Source organism: Kryptolebias marmoratus, linkage group LG24 (genome assembly GCF_001649575.2).
Source record: "Kryptolebias marmoratus isolate JLee-2015 linkage group LG24, ASM164957v2, whole genome shotgun sequence".
Lineage (NCBI taxonomy): Eukaryota > Metazoa > Chordata > Actinopteri > Cyprinodontiformes > Rivulidae > Kryptolebias > Kryptolebias marmoratus.
The window spans coordinates 11,756,347-11,778,196 of record NC_051453.1 but is presented as its reverse complement, the minus strand read 5'-3'; the positions used below and the strand labels follow the sequence as shown (position 1 = coordinate 11,778,196).

Below are 21,850 nucleotides of genomic sequence, written 5' to 3'. Positions count from 1 at the left end.
TTTTGTCAATCCAACTAATGCGAAAAAACAAAAACAAAACCTGCAGTAAAATCCCAAAAAACATCCTAAATTTTAAGTATTAAATTCAGCACAATATAAAGTAACAGTCTGTGAGTCCTGCTGCTGTGTTAATACATTGGGAAAATGTAGAGTTTAAACATCTTTCTCTTTTCTAAAAGAAGAGGTAATTAACATTTCAGACAAATGAAGTAAGCCTGGCTAAAGGGTGCTAAAGACTGGTGTGTGCACACAAATCTGCAACTGTTTCATTAGATCTTTGTTTCCTAACTGTAAAATATGTGTTCAAAGAAAAACTAAAGAAGTAAATGAGAGAGAAGTGGGAGCTTAATGAATAAGTGCACATTTATTATGTTTTTGCTTGACTCAAAGGGAAACTGGTCTGGCAGATAAGGATCAGTTGATTAAAGTCTAAAGAACAAAAAAGAAAAAAACTGGTACACACAAGAAGGTTAACTTCTATTCATCTACAAGAGAAAGAAATAAAGAGGAATGCTGTGACACAAACATCTTTACATCGAGTTTAAACGGTACCAGCTCACAGAATCCGTTTCATAGTGTTTTACAGGCTTCAGAGGGTGGAAGAAATCACTTCTACAAAACAAAAAAAGCCAAAAAAAGTCACAAACACCCAATACAAGTTACAAAGACCAGGAGAAAGACATCCTATTAAAACCAATAGCAGCACCATAACATAGACAAACATACATCATGCATTACTACACTATTTAGCTGAATGCCCAGCATATTTTATCTGACATGGATGCTGTTCAATAACAAAGAAACAGTCATGTTCTGTAAAGATTAAAGAAACGTCTGCTGACCCTGTAGTGATACTACACACAATTAAGGTCAAATTCTCAACTTGTATGTTTATTTCTGATATGCAGTTGTTGTCATTTGCAGATTTTATTTCATAGAGTTTCATCTGAATGAAATCAAAGTTTAATTGTAGAGCCACATTTTAGAGTTTTTACTATCAAATAAACACAACATAAATGTGCACACTAACAACCTGATGCATAGCATGTTGGTCTTCACTTTCCCCAAAAATGTCCCATTATTTTAACTGAGCAGTGGTTAGAGAGGACCTCTTTAGGGTAAAGAGGACCTTACTAGATTTTAAAAGTCACATTAGCCCGACAATAGGAGATGGTGTTTAATAAGCTTCAAAATTCTGTCTACATTTTGCTCTGCATCAAAAAGATAATAATCTATTACCAAAACAGAGATGTTATCAAGTTCTACGCTTAGTTTTAAAAAGGAATTAAAGAGACATATTTTTACTTAGTTACAAATACATATCTGTGCATCTATAACTCAAACACTGGCTATCAGAAATATACCCTTTGACCTCAGCGATATGTACAGTGGTTTAAAGCATTAAACATGAAGATGTAAAAAGGACGATCTTTAATGAAGAACATTTCTATTCCGGTCTGATGGAAACAGCGGGCAAAAAGAGATATAAAAAGAGACGTGATAAAATGGAGGAGACAAAAAGTGAGAGGAAAGATCTGAGAGCTGCCTATTATCTCCACGCTGCCTCATAGCTTTGATGCACATGCTTCTGTGCACGACGTGTGAGCACGAGCACACCACACTCACACGCAAGACACAACCGTCCTCCCCAATCTGCACAGATCTCATGAATATGATTGACCTTTTTTCCACTGTATGCTAAGCGTGCATAAAGGGGAAAGGAGAAACTAAATAGAGGCAAGCAGAGTTAATTTAGAACAACACATTATTGGGTGCTCACTGCAGATATGGAAAAGGACAATCTAATCGATAAACCAAAAGAATGACAATGACCTCTCAAATCAATGTCTGCACCCCATTTTCTCACTGTGAAAAGACAAAAGCGTCGGTGCAGGTGCTTTGTTGTTTTGCTTTGTGCCGTTTGCACCTGTGAGCGTGTGTTATGTGTACATGCACAGTGCTGTGGTGGAACAGTTGCCAGGACTAATCATTATTTAGTTGTGGCGGGGCTGGAAAGGTCAGCAGTCTGAAATGTCAGGCTGTGTTCAACAGGAGCCAGATGCAGCCGTGCGCTGCTCAAGTGTCCAATTAAAGAGGGCCGAGCGAGGTTTGAGTGGGTCTGTGTGTGGGGGTGTGTGTGCAACTTTGTGTGAAATGAGAAAGGGGGAGGGAATAAGTGCTGTGTATTTTTGCTTGTTTTTTTTCTTCCTCAATGTTTGTATACTGTATGTAATGGATGCTGTGTGTAGAATATAAAAAACACTTCACATTTTTATTGCTTCATTAATCAAATCTGTTATTCTTTCTAAGAAATTGTAAAGCCTCTTTCCGTAGTTTACTAGAAAGAAATGTCAACAAGATAATGAAAGATTTGTACAATAAAATAGGATATAATCTACTACTTTTTTTTTTATTCAAGTTTTTTCTTCACTGTGTTTGTTTTCTTTTTGTTTGCCAAAAAATTAACCAAGACATAAATGTAAAAAAAAAGTCTAATTAATGTAGTGTAGGTTTAACCTTTTTTAATCAAATCTCAAGTATAAAATGTCTAATTCCAACTATCAAAGCTTTGAAAATTAGGACTAAATTGAGAACCAGATATTTTGATTAGAAGTTTTCTATTTAAAATCACTACCCCTTTATTTATCTTTCAAAGCGAGTACAATTCATGTGAGATTTGAAAGAACATAAAACAGAAGAAAATCTATATTGCTGGGTTTCAAACGATTTTTAAAGCCACAGCACAAAAGAACCAACTAGCCACTGTTCTGTTGGATATCAGATGTTGGGACAAATAACAGTGCTGCCATTTTTTCTGACTGTTCTGTGTGTTTCCTTTTGATTCTCTCAACTGGTTTAAGTTCACTTGTGACTTTTGTAGACAAATGCTTCATCAACTCTCCTGTTATTTTCCGTTTACTCATCTTTTTCTAAATGGTTTATATGAAGGTCTTCCCAGATGTTTTGTTTGTTGGATTCCTCTCCAACTTGTTTTGGTTCTTGATCATTTAACGTTTTCACCAATGAAGCACTGTAAAAAATGATGCTACAGTAGTACCATCAAACTATCTTAGCTTCCACATGTAAACAGCTGAGAATGTCTCAACGCTGCCTGAGAATATTATGGAAGAAAATCTATAAATACATATGGATAGATATCCCCTACATTTTCTTGCAAGGCAGTGACGAAAATCTTCTTGTTTTAGAAACAGACTTTTTGAATTCCATTTAAGTTTTCTATTAGAGTTACCTTTGTGTGTAAATTTATGCTTAAATGTGAATCATTTGTTAGAGTAGCTAATGAACGTCATTAAAAACAAAGGCCAACAGAACAGCAGGGGTAGAATCCTCATCAATTTTTTTTCTCCTTTTCTCTCAAACGCAGTATATAAAGCCACTTGAGCCTATTAGTTTGTTCACACCCTGCATTTTCCCCCGCTGCTCATGTAGTGAAGACGCGATGATGAGGAGTGAAGGACAGAGAGAGAAAGGGGAGAAAAATACAACAAAACACTGCAAGGATAACGTGACTGTGCCTAAATAACATCATTAATAAATAACAGAGGATAATGAGAATTCTGTTGAACCAATCAAGCAGAGTGAAGCGTCAACAGGAGAGAGGGAGACAGGTGTGCAGGCGACACAAAGAAAAAGGGGCAAAAACTCTTTTAAACTGCAAGTAAAAAAGTGCCTGTGTTTCTCTGTCAGAGACACTACCCTGAAAGCATCGCTTGGTTTTTATACAGGCGCCATATTAAGCTTTACAGTTTCAGAGCGCGTGTGCATGGACGCGTACCTACTATGAATAGTAATAAAGCAGCAGGGCAGGATAAAATATGTCTGTCAAGTTAAGAATATAATAGACCTCGATTCAAGGCCACACGTAACAACAGCCTGAAAAATGACCTGCAATCATTTATGGAGCGCACACACACTGAGCTCTACACCAGACAGAAGAAGAAGGCTTTAACAAAGAAATATTTGAAAGCCATTTGAGTCTGTGTAGAATACCTTAGAGGGGGAGGACCAAACCCCGAATAAGGCTAGTTCCGCTGTGCCGTCTTCTAAGCCTTTTAAAAGAAGTCAAGATTTAAAGCCAAAGCAAAGAAAATTCACTGATTTTCATGGAAACATGTTATATGTGTCTGACAATATTTGTCAAAAAAATGTGAAAAAACGAAGAAGTTTGTTGCAATGAACTGTGGAGTGACAGCTGTATACTTTTTTGAGGTGGGTGTGAAAGCAATGCACCATGATCAAGTGTAGCTACAACAAATGACACTTTACACTAAAATGTAAACAATACATCAGATTAAAACATCTGGATACTTATTATTAGTGTAACGTTCCCACTCGTTATTGTGTACAAAACCCTTTTACTTTCAAATGTCTTTTTATTGATTTTTCACAATATATTGACAAGTACAGTATGGTGTATAACCATAAAATGTCAACAAACTTTAACCCACAAACAAATCCCCAGACAGCAGACATATCCATATAAAACTAAACTGAGGTAAAATAACAAGTAGAAAGAAGAAGGAAAAAAAACAAAACAAAAACAAACAAAAAAAGACAACAAATAGGTAAAAAAAAACCTTTTTGACTTTAACTTGAAATTAACTACTGAGATGTTTGTTCATCTTCAAATAATAGTATGAATTCGCTTTATAGACTTTTGAACAATACGACATTTCAGACAAAGAATTATATGATGTTGGTGATCATTGCTGACTAGAGTTAAATAAAAAGTCTATTATATGTTTGAAGATTGTTCATGCAGTTTGCTTTTGCTAAAGTGGAAAAGCATTGCTGCCTAGTGGCATCAGATGTCATTTAATGAAATAAAAAATACTACCAGGTAATGAATTTCTGACACTTGTTACATTATAACTCATTAACATTTTCTTTTGATATTTTGGTTGTTTGTGCTGGTCAGATGTGCAGTAGTCAGTGTAGTCACTTCAAAGCAACAAAGTCTCAGGTGTGAGTATTTGGCAGGGACGTTTCTGCATAGAGTTTGCATATTCTCCTTGTGTATGAGCGAGTTTTCTCCAGATACTCTGATTTCTTCTCACATTCTATAAACAAGACTTTAGACAAGCTGCTCAAACCTAAGGTCAGTTTAGAATAATCAATTAATCTGTCTTGTTTGTCTTTGTTGGCCTTGTGATAGACCAGCTAACTGTCCAGGATGTACTGCACCTTTTGCCCGTTGACTGCCGGTAAGGCAGCAGTCTCTGAACAAATCAAAGCAATCACAGAAAAAAAGGGAAATAGCACATTTATACTATGGTTCCGTGATATGAGTGCAAGGATTATCTTCTCTTTGAGCTGCCTCTAGTGGTTCACACATGAACCAGTCGAGCAGGGCAAGTCCATGACCATGTGTGCTAACCCATGGTGGAACAGGTGGAGTGACAGCAGAGTTGTTAGCTTGAGTGCAGTACTGTACAATTCTACTTCACACTCACTAACTCAGCTCTGGGACTCAGAGGGTCAACTTCTAACTACCCATACTGCATCAGACATCGATACAAAAGGAAAGCATCTCAGCCCCAGCTTAAAAGTGTTGTGTGAAATGGGCTATCGAGTGAATTTTAAAGAAACTTACTAATTTTTCTCAAGTAAATTTCATTTGAGTATTAAAATAAAAAGCCAAGGCAGTGCAAAAACTGCTGTTTTCACCCAAATAAGTGTGTGAGATCACAGGGACTCACCCAGTTCTACTTTCCTGGTGAGTCATGTGCACACATTAGAAAGAAGTAAAGAACAAGTAGAGCTTAGTCATTGCGAAATAGGCCAACTTTAGAAACCACCAGGACTCCCCCTAAGACTTCCTATGAGACTCCCCACAATATGATGTGTCTTACTGGAAATGTCTTGATGAGAGACACTTTTCGATAGCGCACACACAACCAGTCTGGAGTACACAAACTTTAAACATTATGAAATATACTTTCTATACATATGAGACAAAAGAAAAACACCTTGTAATTATCTTCTCTTAAGTAAGGTGATGAAAAGGCGACAACAGCAAGACCTAAAAGCTAACACAAAAACAGATTTCCCCTGCAGTCTTTTGGTAATCTAACTAAAACTTGGAAAATGACTCAACTTAAAAAGCAGAAAGTATATGAACATCACCACCACTAATGAACACAGCCTCCTATGAGATGAGAGATGATGTGAGAACAAAATTCCAGTTGTCTTTTGTTCAAGGACTTTAGATTACACAGTTGTGAATGGTTTTAGGACACATTGGCATTTCTTAGAAAGGTGCTCATTTAGACATGAAGACATGTTGAAAATAAGTACATGTCTGCAACTAGACTGCAGTATATATGATAGTGCAATTCACTGTAATTGCCTGTTTCCTTCTCTCTTATTTATTGTGCTAGAAGGTGTTAGTTTTTATGTCTTGCCCTCTGTCAAACATTGAGGACCGTGAATGAGTGCTGCCTCTGCCCCGGACCAGAGGAACAGCTGCAGTGTAAACTTGCAAAATTAACTGGGTCTCCATGAGCCTCACATATGCATTATTCTAATCAAAGCATATTAGATCATCCAGATACATTAGACATATGGGTCTCTGTATCCTTCTTGCCGTTGCCATCTGTTTTCTCTTTTTTTTTTCTCTCCCTCTCCATCTCAGCAGCTCTCTCGCTCACACAGCTGCCTCTTTAAGAAGCTAGCGTAGATTTCTAACAGTGAAGCTACTTTGTGACATGTTCCCACATTCAGTTGAACTTCAAGCACCATATGCACACTTGACTGCATGATGTGAGAGCTGCGGCTTGAATAGAAAAAGACGTGCACACGCCATCGTAAAGCTAATGTGTGAAGATGAGACAAACTAATGAAAGCTTTCCGTAGAACCTTCATTAGGTTACGAAGGTGCTTTATTAGCATGACCACTTACCATTTTACATACAGGATCAATTTAAATATGATTCAGTGATCTAGATGAGGACAGAGCATGTTTATATGATTTTTTACTCTCATTATTCATATTTGATATTAATAAAAAATGGTGTTTGAGTTTATAAACAAATTTTTGACAAGTTTTCAGATTTTAAAAAAAGGGAACATTTGGGTGAACAAGCATGAAACAGCAGGAGCTTATTATCTTTCCCGTAAACAAACACTGACAAAACCTATTTTACGGTTCCAAAGTTGTTCCTCGTGTGTCTGACATGCTTTTCACACACAAAATTCTCTCAAAAACCATTTTGTTGAGGGCCTGCATCAGTCAGATTGGTCTCATTTACATATTCATAAAAAAAAAAAAACATCCCAGAAAATCTTCAGTGTGGTGAGGAGAGCAGGTATCCATAGAAAGAATTGACACGTGTGCAGCTCATGGTTACATACTAAAAACTCTTCCACTCTTCTTGCATAGAAGCATTTATGTCATGAATGTGTCATCGCAAAAGCAGCATTATAGATAATTAGTGGGTCTTAGCATCATCCACAATGTGCTGTAAACAAAACACTGATTTCCAGAGCAAACTGTTATTACATAATGTTCTGTCTCGTGTCCTGAAAGTACCACTCACAAGTGTTTCCAGATTTAAAACCGCTGTCAAACCTTTGTTTAAAGACAAGACTAGGTATAAAATTTAAACCTAATTATCTGAAAATGTCAATTGTTCAAGTGTGAAAACATTTATTTAGGCATACATGTTCTGAAAAACAAACATTCTTGTCCTTGTGATTTCTCCAACTCTACACAAAGATCTTTTTACGGTCACAGATGATACAGCCATAGTGTCTTGACATCTAGCACATCGCATCAGCTAAACTCATTCTTTAGCCGAAGCTCAAGCAACAGATTTGAAGCCATCCCTTCAGCAGAGGCCCTGCTGCAGGGCTTTGACAACACAAGTATACGTGTATCCGTTGTGTCTCTTCAGCCCAACTGTGCAGATTTGTGCAAGCAGCACCCTGAAAACAGCCTGTTCCTCCGTTTAATGCCTCACAGTGTGTCTTACAGCCTTATTGGCAGATTCCTGACAAATCAATATCAAACTAAGTTATAAAACAGAGAAATATATTCCGATACTAAGCTTTTACTGCCATTGATATTCCTACAGGGTCATAAAATTATTTTTATTTCTGTGCTGAGGTGGTGCTGCGTTGGGTCGATGGTGGGTGACAGTGAAGGCAGGAAATAAAATCCCAGGGACTTACCCGAGTTGGTGATGGTTAACAGGTCTAGACGTCTTTGTTGCTGAAAGAAAAAGGAAAAAGAAAGACAAATGTCACAAAATAGTAATCAATACTTTCATCAATTCTCATATTTTAGTCTTGCAGAAAGTCTATTGATCCCTCTCACATGTAAAAAATTGATTTACTCTGCTCAGTAAAACTTCTAACTTACCTTAAGCAGCAGCATTTTGGTCCGATACAGACCCAATGTCTACAATTTAATTTTGATAATATTTAAGAGGTGTTGCAAGTAATTTCGTAATGACAATGATGTTTTGTTAATAGTTACATTAAAGACATTTTATATTGTAATTGAAAACAAGAGTTAGGAATATTTTACCGTAGTTGCAGGCCAAACTATGTAAAAACTTTAAGTGTTGGGTTGATATCCAATGTAAAGACTGGTATGACCGTATATCAACCTTTGGGTGTGTGTGTGTGTGTGTGTGTGTGAGAGAGAGTCCTTGAACATGTGTAAAAGTAATGCTGCATTTTGATGTAGTGTGTAATTTTACACTTGATTTCTTCAACAGCTAAGAAGTAATCTGAAGGAAGTGCTAGGTTTTTACCCTCCCTCTCCTTAACCTGCTGCCCCCTCCCCCTCCCCCCTCCACACAAACACACACACTTGGCTGTTGAGTACTGAAGTAATCAACACCTCAGGCCTCCTCATCTTCCAGTCTCTAAGGAAAGATGATCTTCACATCCCAGGATGGGATGAAGGGTCTGTGTGTGAGTGTTGAAAGTGTGTGTGAGACATAGTTACAGTCAACACCAGCCTTCAGGACAAGACATTATTAATGTTTAAGCATCACAGTGACCATTTGAGAGGGATAAGCAAAGAGACTCTCAACATTCTTGGAGCCTTCTCTCCTTGAACACAGCATAACCTGAAGAGGAACTCACAGATGTGGGTACTAAACACTTATTTTAGTCTTTAGCAGATGCTCTTAATCAAAGTGACATTAGATACACAATATGAGTGGAAAGGGATCCGCCAAATAAATTAATGGTTATAACTCTAAATACAAGCTAATTTGTAAAAATGCATACCTTACATGGACTGTAAGTTACATGTGAGTAGATGCCTGAGTGTCATTGAGGGTGACCACACAGCAGCAGAGGTCACTGTAACAACATAAGACAAGCTGAGATCACGCTCTCTGCTCACATACTGATTTATACACACGCATCTTTCACCCTACCTACCTTCTGTACAAACACACACATACACACACCCACTGAGCTTTTACTATCACCTGAAGACTCTCCATAGTCAATCAGATATGAAGTCAGGAAAAAAAAACACCTGAAAACAAGCCTCAGACTGTTTTCTGTGATTGTTCGTAGCAGAAATACTATATTTTCACAAGCAAAACCTTCTTGTTTTGTCCAGCAGTAAGTTACTGAGTTAATGTTCCCCAAAAGGCTGCTCTCACTGAGTCTGAGGAGTTCTCCTCTCACTCCATCCTACTAAACTAAAGATTAAATGCCAAACATAAACTTCCTTAACCAGACAAATGTGTACAAATTGGCAATTTATACATATTAATGCACTGAGTGTTATTTCACTGAAATGCATTATAGTAGGTTGAATAAGATTGTGTATAATTGGAATAACAGGGATTGTAATGGATTATATTTAGGTTAAACTACTACTTAAAAACTTACTTTAATTGAATTTGTTTACTTTCTCAGTGTTGTCCCCTTTGCTGGGAATTGGAGCCATAAAAATAAAGTTATAAAATAAATGAAACTGAAATAAATTGGCAATATATGGTTTAGGATTTTTACAGATCCTATATTCTATCTTCTTATACCAAAGTATAAACATTTATAAGTATTATTTGACTTATATGTCCTGTAATAATGTCGGAGTAAAACAGTAGGAAAAATACAACTGATGTTTGACATATCACAGAAAAATGTGTTTTTAATCAAACAGCCAAACATGGATAAAAATGACCTACACCAGTTCAACTGAACTCCAATAAATGGACAAACAAAGTGAGGTTTGTTTAAGCCATGTTGCAGTAAAATAAAAGAAATAAACAGTAAACAACAACAAAAATACATACTGTCCCATGAAACTATGAAAGGCAGTTCAGTAAATGATCCCTAGGGTTGTTTAGTACACTCTGCATGTTCAGCAGGTGAAACTGTGGCACATGGACCAATACATTGTCATTCAAAAATCATTTCTGATTCAAGTTGGTTTAATTTACTCATCTTAGGCGATAAATCAACACACCTGTACTTTACAGTAAAAGACTGAAATTTCAAAGCTCATCATACAAAGCATCACATTACTCTTTTACACCCACTCCAACATCAACACAACTACACACACAGAGAAGCAAACATCAAGGCTCACACAGTCTGTAAGGCAGCAAATGAAAAGTGTGAGTTTATTTCATTCTAGACGTACTTAAACACAGAGAATGAATCTGCGATGAAGAATTACAACACATTACCACCAGTTTTTCTCCACGCTGATTTGGTTAGTCCCCAAAATGGATAAGGTGCTTAGTACTTTTTATAAAGGCAACACAGAAAGACTACAGAAAGCCGAAGAATCTGACTCATACTGAATTACATTAGCAAAAGCAATTCTAGGCAGAAAACAGGATTGAAATAATCTTTATCAAACACAGTCGAGGGTTGAGGGATCACATTTTGGGCGAAGTCCGTCTAGCTTCACTGCACTCAACATACACTCCAACAGATTAAAGCAAATCTAGTGAATTTTACAACTGGATTCTTGACTTTGTGTCTCTGTTTCAAGGTGGGCAAACAAAATCTTAATTTCTTGGTAAATGATGCCACACACGTATGTTTTATAGTTGACAGCTTCACAGATGCCAGTTGGACTGAGCTGTGATTGTAGACCCCATTTATAAAGTCTTCCAATAATTTCAACCTATTATTAGCAACAACCCATCTGTCTAAAATCCACGTTTGCCACGAGTGAATTCTGACAGAACCTGCCAGAGAAAGTGTTAGCAGGTCAGAAGACAAGAATGCAGATGAGTGTCAGAGGTGACAAACACTCCAGCTGTCGCTGTAATCTCGCCAGCTAAAGGCGACTCTGAGGCCAGCAGCGCTGCGAACAACATAGATTAGGATGACAAACTTACAATGTTACATGAGAACATAATTTATTGTTTTTTTTCCAGACTTGAAATTTGAATACAGAAAGCCAAGATTAGTGCTTCTACTCTTGTGTGCTCTTGGACTGCAGTTCTTGATAAAGTTCGATCTTTAAACCAAAGGAAAATTGATATTCTGACTAAAAGACAAACCACCTAGCGTCTCTATAAATGCCTTCATCTGATACTCTGGTTATTTGTCTCTCTTGAATATAACTAAAATTAATTTAATATTTTAGAATAAATTGATATGAATCTGACGACTGCCACCCCTCAAAGAAATCTATAATATCCAAATCAGTATAAATATGATGATTAAATGAACCAATCAGCCGACCAGATTGCAGTCCCACCACCCTAATCTAAGAGGGAGGAGAGGGAAGAGGAGGAGGGAGTCAAATGGAGTGACAGCGGTGAAAAAACCATTAATGTACTAAACCCTTGCTTTATTACTAAATTAAATATTCATACACAATCTACCCAAAACCCATTTGCCAACATTTCCTACAGAATTTACTTCTATTATTTGGTGAAGGATTGTTATCTCTCCCCTCTCCACCCCCCACTCCCACATGCACACACACACACATGCATGCCAACACACACATGAACACACAAAGGCTGAAAAGAAGAACCTGAAATGGGAGGAAGGAGAAACTAAAAATCTCAGCCATCATTTTGTAGCTCATTTCAAATTAATTTAAAGTCAATATGGCTAAATTGCACTGCAGCAACCGGTGTCCTGCTACTTTTCAGTTTTCTCTTTTTTATTTTATTTTAAGGACAGAAATATGATGAAGCTGTGGAATCGGAAAATTAAGGTGAACCTCCATTAGGAGAGAAAAAGGGATTTTTCACACCATATTATCTATAATTATTATTTTCCAAGCAGAAATTAGTACTTTTGGAAACAAAAACAAGCTTTGAACAAAGTAATATAAAACTTCATAGTAATTTGTGCTGTTCCTAGCCACATTTTTTTGAACGAGTTGTAGATGTAAAATGAATACTTTCTGAGAGTTTCATTAAAATACATCTACTGGTTTAAGATATATTTTGCTAACAGACAGACACCCCCACCTCCATCAATCCACACACACACACTGGCATGTTTGCATACCTTTCATGGCAGCAAGTGATAAATATTTTAATTCTCCTTTCATGAGCATACAGTATTGATGGGAAAGGTAAATGTTAGATGGATCATTTTAGCTTGTTTATCACTCCCTGCACTACCTGATCTTAACTAGTTAGATCAAATTTAAAAAAAAAAAAATCAATAAAACCTCACATCGGTGACTGATACAATTTCTTATGTGTAAGATGGCTCGCAGGCATTTTGCTAAAAGTTGTTGACAATAAAGCTTGATTTGGATTAATTACTGCTCTGCAGAATCAGCCTAGAGTTATTCCCAGCTCCATTGTTGAAGTCAGAAATAAACGCCGATATCCAAACTCACCCCTGTCCCCACTGAAACACTCACACAAACACAGAAACACACACAAACATGCACCTATCATAAAGCCAGGGTCACGGCAGGAGTCGATGGTTGATGGGGTTTTGAGTGAGAGCGTCTTTGTCAACAGTGTGACTAATCTCCCATCTTCCTCCATCCCTTTCATCACATATCTGCTCTGTGTACCTCATCTGGCCTGAGTCACCATTTTCACTTCTGCATTTCCTCGGAGAGTTAAAATGCCACCAACACACACACTGTCTGGACTGATCTGTAGCGCTTTAGATTTAAAAGGGAAACCTTCTTTATTCGCCTGTCTGTGTGTCTAACGGCATCTTACTCATTGTCCCCTGGTAACACAGAGAGGTGGTGAGGTAAGAATGAGCTAATAGGATGAGCTTTTCAGGTTATTTTTGGGTGTAGCTGTCTGGCTTACTGAAATAAAGTGCATGATAAAGTGAGAGAAATACAGGTGCTGAAAACATGAGGCTTACTAAAACTGTAAAATGTAGTGGAAAATGTCTGTTTGCCAGTAGAAATGTGATCACCCCTCCACTTGCATGACGGTGTCAGGTTCTGTTTGCTGTGACACTAAGATGAGGTGGGTGAGGGAAAGGAGCAGAGGGGATGGGAAGCACAGCTTTGTTGCGTGACCAGAAGCCCTTGGTTAAAAATACAACAAACCGTATAAAAAATGTATTCTTTCTGAGAGCAGAGACCAGCTTCCTCTGGAGCGGATGAAGAGGACAGTCACCTACACACAGTCCTCCCGCTGTTGCTATTACTGGGCTACCTCCAACAGCGTGGACTGCAGTAATCTGATAATGTGCATAACAGCTGGTATTTACACCTAGTACACACATGGTATTAATGCAAACACACAAATTGTATAATACGGCCCTCTGCACATAGAAGAGCAAGTCCACGATATCCACATAACTTTCTTTGTTCATAGCAATTAAAAAACTTCCAACTTGATCATAAAATATATATGAAGGCCAATTAAAAGGGCAGCTGAAGTGGCTCTCTGACATCTTTCTATCAGGTCACATGCGTATTTGATCAAGGACCCCCGTGAGTCTACTGTATGACCATTATGGCCCACTTATTTCATTTTCCAATAGTCAAACTGTCAGTTTAAAGGCAATAACTTGATCCAATTGGCCAATGCAGGTCCTGCCAGCCAGATGGGAAAAATATTCCCTCTACATCAAACCTTAGGGCTAAAAGGAGTGAAAAGTAATCAAACTCTGGGGGTATATTAAATTATGATTTTTTTTTTAATCAAGGGACAAAAAAATGGTCAATAACATTTGAATAATTATAGTCTGATGCAGTGCGTCTCTGAAACTCACATGAGAAAATTAAGAACCACGCAAAAGTTGCGAGAGATTCTGAAGACACGGAGAATCTCTCATGAATGCCATTCGTCAGCTAGTCGCAGCCTAGTGAGATATCACCATAAAGCAAAAACTACAACAGGATGGCAAACCAGGCTCTTCAGATATGACAAGGTATCAAATAATATGACATGAACTGCTGAATTTATTCTTCCACAAACTCAATTTAATGTCACACATCTGCTAATCTGGACACTAAAAAAAAAAACTTAAAATGCTGCTCTTGTTTTTGCCATACCTGTTCAATACTTCCAACTTTTAAAGAACATTGCTTGAACTAAATTAGAGTACAAATGAAAAAATGAAGCATATGTATCTCTCTGGGATCATTTTTTTTTACTTTGATATTAAACTGGAATTAATTTTATGGATTCACAATCTGTTTGACAACAAGAATCTGTGAGATGTAAATGCTGTAATCTGTAACAGTGTATGAGAGTCCACCAGGTTCATCTATAGCTAATCATGTAAAACCTAGAGTTTTGGGATTTTGCATGCCAAGGACACATGCGCCATGATGAAATTCTTCTTTAAAACAGGGCTCAAAGATACAACAGACTGCAAGTATGACCACAAGCAGAAAAAGACTACAGACACTACAGACAGATGTTTTGAGAAGACAATGTGTGAAGATTTGAAGTTATTCGCATTTGCCCAATTCATCATTCAGGCATAACAAGGGCACACAAATTACTTCATATTCAAGGTGATAAATCACTCAAAAGTCCTGTTTTTCAAATACAGTTGAAAAACAAAAACAGCACCATCACTGCAACCTGTTAGGCTGGACTGTAAAGCTGTAAAGCCATAAATCTAATGCTGTTTCCGAAACAGAATAAGTACAGTCATGTGGACATCTACAAGGTTAATATAGCTTTGTGCACATGGACACAGAAATTATGCAGAAGTCTTTACTGTGGAGTCACATGTTGGTTGTTTTAGATACAACAGAATACTGTATAAAACTTAGACAAATTGTTTCATTAGATAATGATTGTGGTTTTGTATGTCACAAAGATGCAATTTACGTTGAATATTTGGACCAGACAGCTACAGCGCAGCTGCCTCAAAGCCACCAGGTCTCTTATCTCTGGCTAAACGTCTTTCTCAACATGACTTCTGTAGCTACCTTTACATTAAATGTAGCAGGCAGTCATTTCTCCTTTTGCCTTGGAAATACCTTAACATAAACGTTAAACTAAGTTTCCACAGTTGGATGGGTGTATACATGAGGACATGTGTCCATGAACTGATAACCTAAGAGTCCATGCTGAGCTAAGAGTTTCCAGTTTGACCTGGCAAAGAATCAATGACAGCTTCTTGACACTGGGGACCAATCAATGACTTCAGAACACTGATAGAATACTTGATACTTCAACATACAACTGCACTCATACACACTCACACACAGAGATGGACTCTGTCCTATCATCATATTCCCATTGGGCTTTGACTGACCCCTGCCTGATGGAGTGCAGGTGGATTGACCTAGTGTTTACCAGAGAACACTAAATCAATGCCCTACAAGTCGCAGACACACAACTCTGCAACACTATGGAGACAAATGCTACTTCTCCCTGTTCGTTTCCAGCTTTGCCACATAGAAAAAAAATGCATCTTTCATCAGAATGTTTAAGAGAGCTGCCTTTCCATTTTCACTGCTGTGTGATGTCTGTTCTGCTGTGGGTAGAAAAAGTTTAATAATTGTCAGTACTGTAATGAAAAATCTACCTTGCCTTTACAGGTTTATATTTCCATCATTTTCTGTATAAAATCTTCAATCATCAAGGAAGAGATAGAAAATGGAATTGAGATTCCTCCGTATGGGATTTTGATCTCAAGCCTTCAGAGATATCAACAAACTTATTGTGTGACTGAAACTTGTGCTCCTGCTCCTAACAGCAGTGAACTTGTATATTGACTCACTGCTTTTCCCATCTCTACACCAACAGTATTGATGTATCAATAGACAAGGCTCAAGGTTGAAAAGTTCACCCATATCTCCTCCGGGGCCTAATTGGAGCTGAAGGTCAGAAGACGTGTATTTTTCTATTGGTTTATTGCCTTTATGGATCCAACAAGGGTAGTAAATGTGTATGTGCTCAAGCCGTGAGACAATTCTGCTGTCTTGTGTCACGGTGCTGATTTTTTATTTCAAAAACAGTTATTTTTATTTCCCATGATATTTCCCTAAACAGATTAAAATGTCTGTTATCTTCAAACGAGCAGACAGTGGGAGACATATTAGAAAAGAAATGAAACAAAATGTTGTGTGACTAAAGCGTTTTCTTCAGCACAACTTTTCCATTTAGATGAGTTCAATCAGGTATTGGAATAGAGTGCTGAATAGTTCTTTAAAGCTGAAACAGGCTGGGCTGCTGTGTTTACTGGTAATTAAGCGGGACAATAATTAGCTGCTTGGAGAGAACAGAAAGGACGAGGGGGAAGAGTTTGAGGGAGACACACTGAAACACAAAAACAAGCTAACAAGAGCAACACACATACACACAATTAAACTGCAAGATGTGTGCTTCTTTTCCTCATGTCAAAACAGTCAACACCCTCTACAGATGTTGATGTGTGGAGCAGATGGATGCACTGTTTGGTGTCTGGTAACTTTTAATCACAGTTCATAGTGAGGGTGGAGCTCAAAGAGGAGATGGAGCAGGATGGTGTTCAAATGACACTTGTTTAAATAGGACATACTCACAAAAGCTTACATGAAGTATATAGGAGAAGAATATGCATTAAGTTAGATTTTATCCTTTTCTGTCGCTGTCAGAGAAGAGTCAGCTTCTTACAAATACCCAGTCGCTTGAAACCTAAAATATCGTTTAACAATGAAACCATGAAAAAAAAAAAAAAAAACCCATTGGTCATTACAGGTATCTGGATTACGTACATTTTTCATAGATATATGTATCAGGTTTGAAAGTGACATATCCAGATTGCAGACAGGCCATTGAGAAGCTTGGAACAAAACTAATTTATTAAACAAAAAACAAAGGCTGACGTGGCAACAAAACTAGAGGCGAGCACAAGGTGCGGAATCATAAAGAGACATAAAGAACGAACCTGACTGTGGCATTGGAGCACAACAACAATAACAATGATCTGATGGGGAGTGAGTGACAAGGACTGAGTTTGAGTGGAAAATGACAAACAGCTGAGAGGCGATGGGTAACGGGTGAGGTGGGTGTGGCAGGCTGACCGGAAAACCTCTGCGGAGTGTGAGTAGTGACACAGAAAACAGAAGGAGCAGAACTATAATCTAATACACAAAAAAAAACCACATTGAGCAAAAACCACAAAGGAGAATATACAATAACTGGTCACAGGGTACACTATAAGGATCACAAGAACAGACCTAATAAAGAAACCTGAGCACAGAAGATACCAAAACACAACTCAAAAATACCCAAATCATTTTGGTATTAGGGGAATAATGACACACAAAAAATGTGTTACGGGCATTATATACAGCATTGTTTTAACAGACTGAAAAATGCATAGCTTTTGTAAAAGGAAATAAATCGAACTCAGTCAACATAAGAACTGCATCGCTTATTCAAAACAGCATCACCAACATCCTCCCAACATCATAACAGTTCGGATGCGGTCAAAGCAAAACAAACAGCTTAGAAGCAACAAAAGATGGCATTCATCTCATACAACACTTTTCATGCTTAAAGTAATAAAGTACTGTTGCAAAGTCTACACTTGCTGACCTTTTGGCCAGGAACATACTATTAGTGTACTAGTACAGTTGTCCACGACTCATCCAAGGCTTCTGCTATTGCTCTCACAAATAATGGATGGACATCCAGGGCTACAGAGGGTTACTCACTGCTAAATGTTTGCTACATCACAACCAACTGAAGTATGGAAAGACATTTTAAGCAAACTTGGCCAATTTATAAACACAAGCAAACATCAGGAAAAGCAATTGCAGGAGACAATGTTTGGATGGAAATTAGAGACACCAGAAAGTCCAAATTCTGCTCACAATAGTCAACCCTAGAACAACAGGTGGTGTGAAATTTTTTTCCCCTTTGCTGTATCAAAAACATACTAAACTGCAAGTTCAAAACCAAGACATGTACTAAACGTTGATTTCTGATTATATTACACCCCTGCTGAGTACAAATGTGAACAGGATCAGTTCAAACGTACTGTCTTTGTTTAAGATATATGCTCTTGTATAACATGTCTATGTAGATATACCACAAGCCAGAAAAAAAAGCAAGGACAAGATATAAAATGATGCATTGCCTTTCTGCTGATTGTTGGTAATCTTCTGTGATTGTCAAGCAGCCACACAACTGAGCAATCAGCTTCATTTTGACACAACAAGCAAGTCTGGAGACACCGACAAGCAGAAAAAGCACATGTAGAAAAACACAAAATAAAAGCTGGATCTCTGCTGTGAGATGCTGGGTATATCTGAGAAACAAGTTTCACTGTGTTGCATTGGCTTAGTCAGAAACTGTACCTTCACATAAAAACTGTTAGATTGTCTAGAAATCAATAAAGACTTTGCAGCATTTTACCTGTTAGGTAGCAACTAACAGCTACAATGCTCTTTGCACATACACAGCATTGTAAATTAATGGGCAAAAATATTTGGATAATGGATTCAACAATAATGTACACATTAAAGACAATTTCCACAAGCTTATTGGCACAAGATGATAAAGTTAATAGGAGAGAATAATTTGGCTACTGTTGCTTCTTTATCTTGTGAAAATAAAACAAATAAAAACTTAAGAAAATATAAAAGAATCTACTACATCCTGACTTTAACATATTTAACATATTTAATAAAAAAAGAATGGGAAAAAAAAATATGGTGTTGGAGTGGTTCCTCCACAGTACTGAGAATCAGACAGAGGGTATTTCTTAGCCAAAGGCAACAACTGATTTAACTATTTAATAATATAGACTGGTACAAAAACCAGCAGTAGGAAAGGATAAGATGACTTGAGTTAGAACCTGAACTTGCTGCTATCATGTATCTAATCCAGCAATCAAGTAGTTTTGTTCATTTTAAACAATGCCTTTCCAGACAAGCCGTACATACAGTGTAAAATATTTATCTACTCTAACAACATTTTTGTAAACTAGTAATGGCATTTTCCTGTAGCAAAATATGCCCGAACAAAAAGCTTTGCCTCAGCATTGTTCCAGCTCCATCTACAAAGCTTGCAGCATCTTTCACAAGTTTTGATTCTAAACCCTTTCCTGCCTTTGCAGTCCAGCAGGATTGCTATTCCTCTTAAGAGTCACTTTGCCCCTCCTGAGAGAAAACAAACAAGAAAACTGTCATTTGACGCATCTGTAATCACCTTAGCTATATCCGGTGATACTAAGGGCTTTTAATTTGCCGCGCTTTTAATTTGTTTTCACAGCAGTTTAGAGCAAATTGAATTTGTTAATTAAAGCAGCAAAATGAAATGCTGAGCATTATTGACGATGTGCTAATTGGGTTAGTGTGAAAATTGAAAGTAGGGGTGAAGTGGGATGGGTAGGGGCTAACGAGAGGGTTAGGGGGAGAAGAAGAGGGCATATTGGGGTATCAACAGACAGGACAAATCACATTACAGACCAGTGCAAGAGAGGCTACGTGCAAAGTGGCTGCATTAAGCTCCATGTGTGCATCTACAACGCATCTCCTAGGGCCTTTTTCGGCAATCATACTCAAATAAATAATTAACTTTCTCCTGGAGCAAGTAAACACATGCATGCACACAAAGTAGCCTAAGCACAGTAACATTTCTTATTTTATTAAAAACATGGGATCTATTTATCATCCACTTTCTTTTCACCACTTCTCCTTTATATTTTTACATACTGTATAAGAATACCAATAGGCCTCATTATTTATCAATTATTATTATTTTTTTTAGTATCAACATGTTTGTCTCTAAAAACCATGTGAAAATAAACACCATTCAAGACTTTCTTTCTTTCTCGCTCAAATGCAGATAAGTGTGACTGTATTATCTTTTTGTAGAAATGCTTCAGGTTTATGAACAATTAAAAATATAATTTGTGTGACATTTATAACAAAAACAGCCTGGGACAGCATAGGTGCTTAACCGAAACGAGAAACCTGACTTCTAAGTACAGGGAAAGCTGGCATCAGAATTCAATTAGATGCTCTTCTTTGAAACAATGGCAAACTCACGACCCTGATGTTCTCAATGTGCTGATAAGAAAGTCTAGTCTGGCTCATCATGAAGGGAGTCTGATTGATCTGTCTAGCTCAGAGGTGGAAAAGTACTAGATAATTACACACATTAATAGAGAAAAATAAGCAGAATTTTACATATTAGGGTAGACTGGTATACTTTTGTTACCATGACATGCTGTTTTAAGCATTTAGACAACAACAGTCCTAAAACACAACAAAAGGCAGTGGGTCACTTTATGGAAGGAGGAGTGTTTTTGCAGAAAGCATGTGATTGATGAAAATGACAACTAACAACACCTCTGTGTATATTCAGATTGGATCTTTGGGAATGTTTTAAGCCTGCTACCTGCCCTCTTCACACCTGGTGAGTCCAATGGGTTAACAGGCCAACATCAACATTTTTTAGATGAAAATTATAACTCAAATGTACATACAAAGTCCCAAGTTCACAACCAACATGCAGTCATGTTGAAAAGACAGTCAAATGGCCAAAAGGCCCAGAAGTGCAGCTCTAGTATTCTTTGAAAGGTCACTGCTGAATGTTGATTGGCTTGAACCCATGAAGCGCTGCAACCAATTAGAGTGGACGAGTGGCACCTTAGGCACAGCGCAGCACACATCAGTCTCAAAGAACATTTCTATGGAGATTGTAACACAGTGCTAAAATCACGGAGTCTCCCTCCAGTTATAATGGTGCATCGCACTCCTAATGGTAACGTAATCACCAAGGTAGCTTAAGATCCACATACGTGGAAATGGAAAAAGAGATGAATTTGGAAGACGAACAAGACTTAGATAGAGAAAGTGATGGAATTTTAAAAAGATTTTGAGAGACATGGCAAGTAAAGAATAGAAAAGTATGAAAAAGAAGGAAATAAGAGATGAGGAGTGGGATAAAAGCAGAAAAATGGGTGAGATGCTAAGCAGTGGTTGAATTACAGAGGTGATTATTGTACTAATTACAATCTGAGCTGCTTTATTGATAAAGTCCCAGCTCATACCTGATATCACTTCCAGTCTTGTTCTCTGTACAGGTAGAAATACTCAAGTGTGTGAATGTACAGTGTGATTGGGAAAGGATTTTAAAATGGAGAGAATATATCACAGTCAGTGTTAAAGGTGTAGTAATCTCTTTCTCGTCCTTATCTCAACAACCCCTTTCAAATAACATATTTATTCTATGTAAAACAAAAAGAAAACAACAAGTAATGTTCATGGCTATCATCTTGTGCCCAACCTCTGCTGAGTGCATGCTGAGTGGCTGGATGTTAGACTGTGAGGTTCATGTATATGCAAAGATATAGCAGAATTTATTCACAGTGATTATGAGGTGTAAATTGAATCTGGATAAAGCCCAGACCAGAAATGCAAGATGTACAATTCTGAAATGTTTCATTACTTACGGCACCATTTTTTCCTCGACACTTGCATATTTTGGAC

The 21,850-nt window shown here is 37.5% G+C and overlaps 1 protein-coding gene across 2 annotated transcripts in view; it reads right to left on the bottom strand.

Annotated features, from left to right (window-relative positions):
* agbl4 (ATP/GTP binding protein-like 4) overlaps window positions 1-21,850 on the bottom strand; it is a 251,446-nt gene that overhangs the window by 85,768 nt on the left and 143,828 nt on the right. For both annotated transcript variants that reach the window (XR_001808379.3, XM_017407166.3), the window contains exon 6: window positions 8,194-8,233. Coding sequence is in view for 1 of the 2 variants with exons in the window: in XM_017407166.3 (XP_017262655.2) it covers window positions 8,194-8,233 (40 nt within the window). In the remaining variant the exon portion in view is untranslated. The remainder of the gene's footprint in view (window positions 1-8,193; window positions 8,234-21,850) is intronic.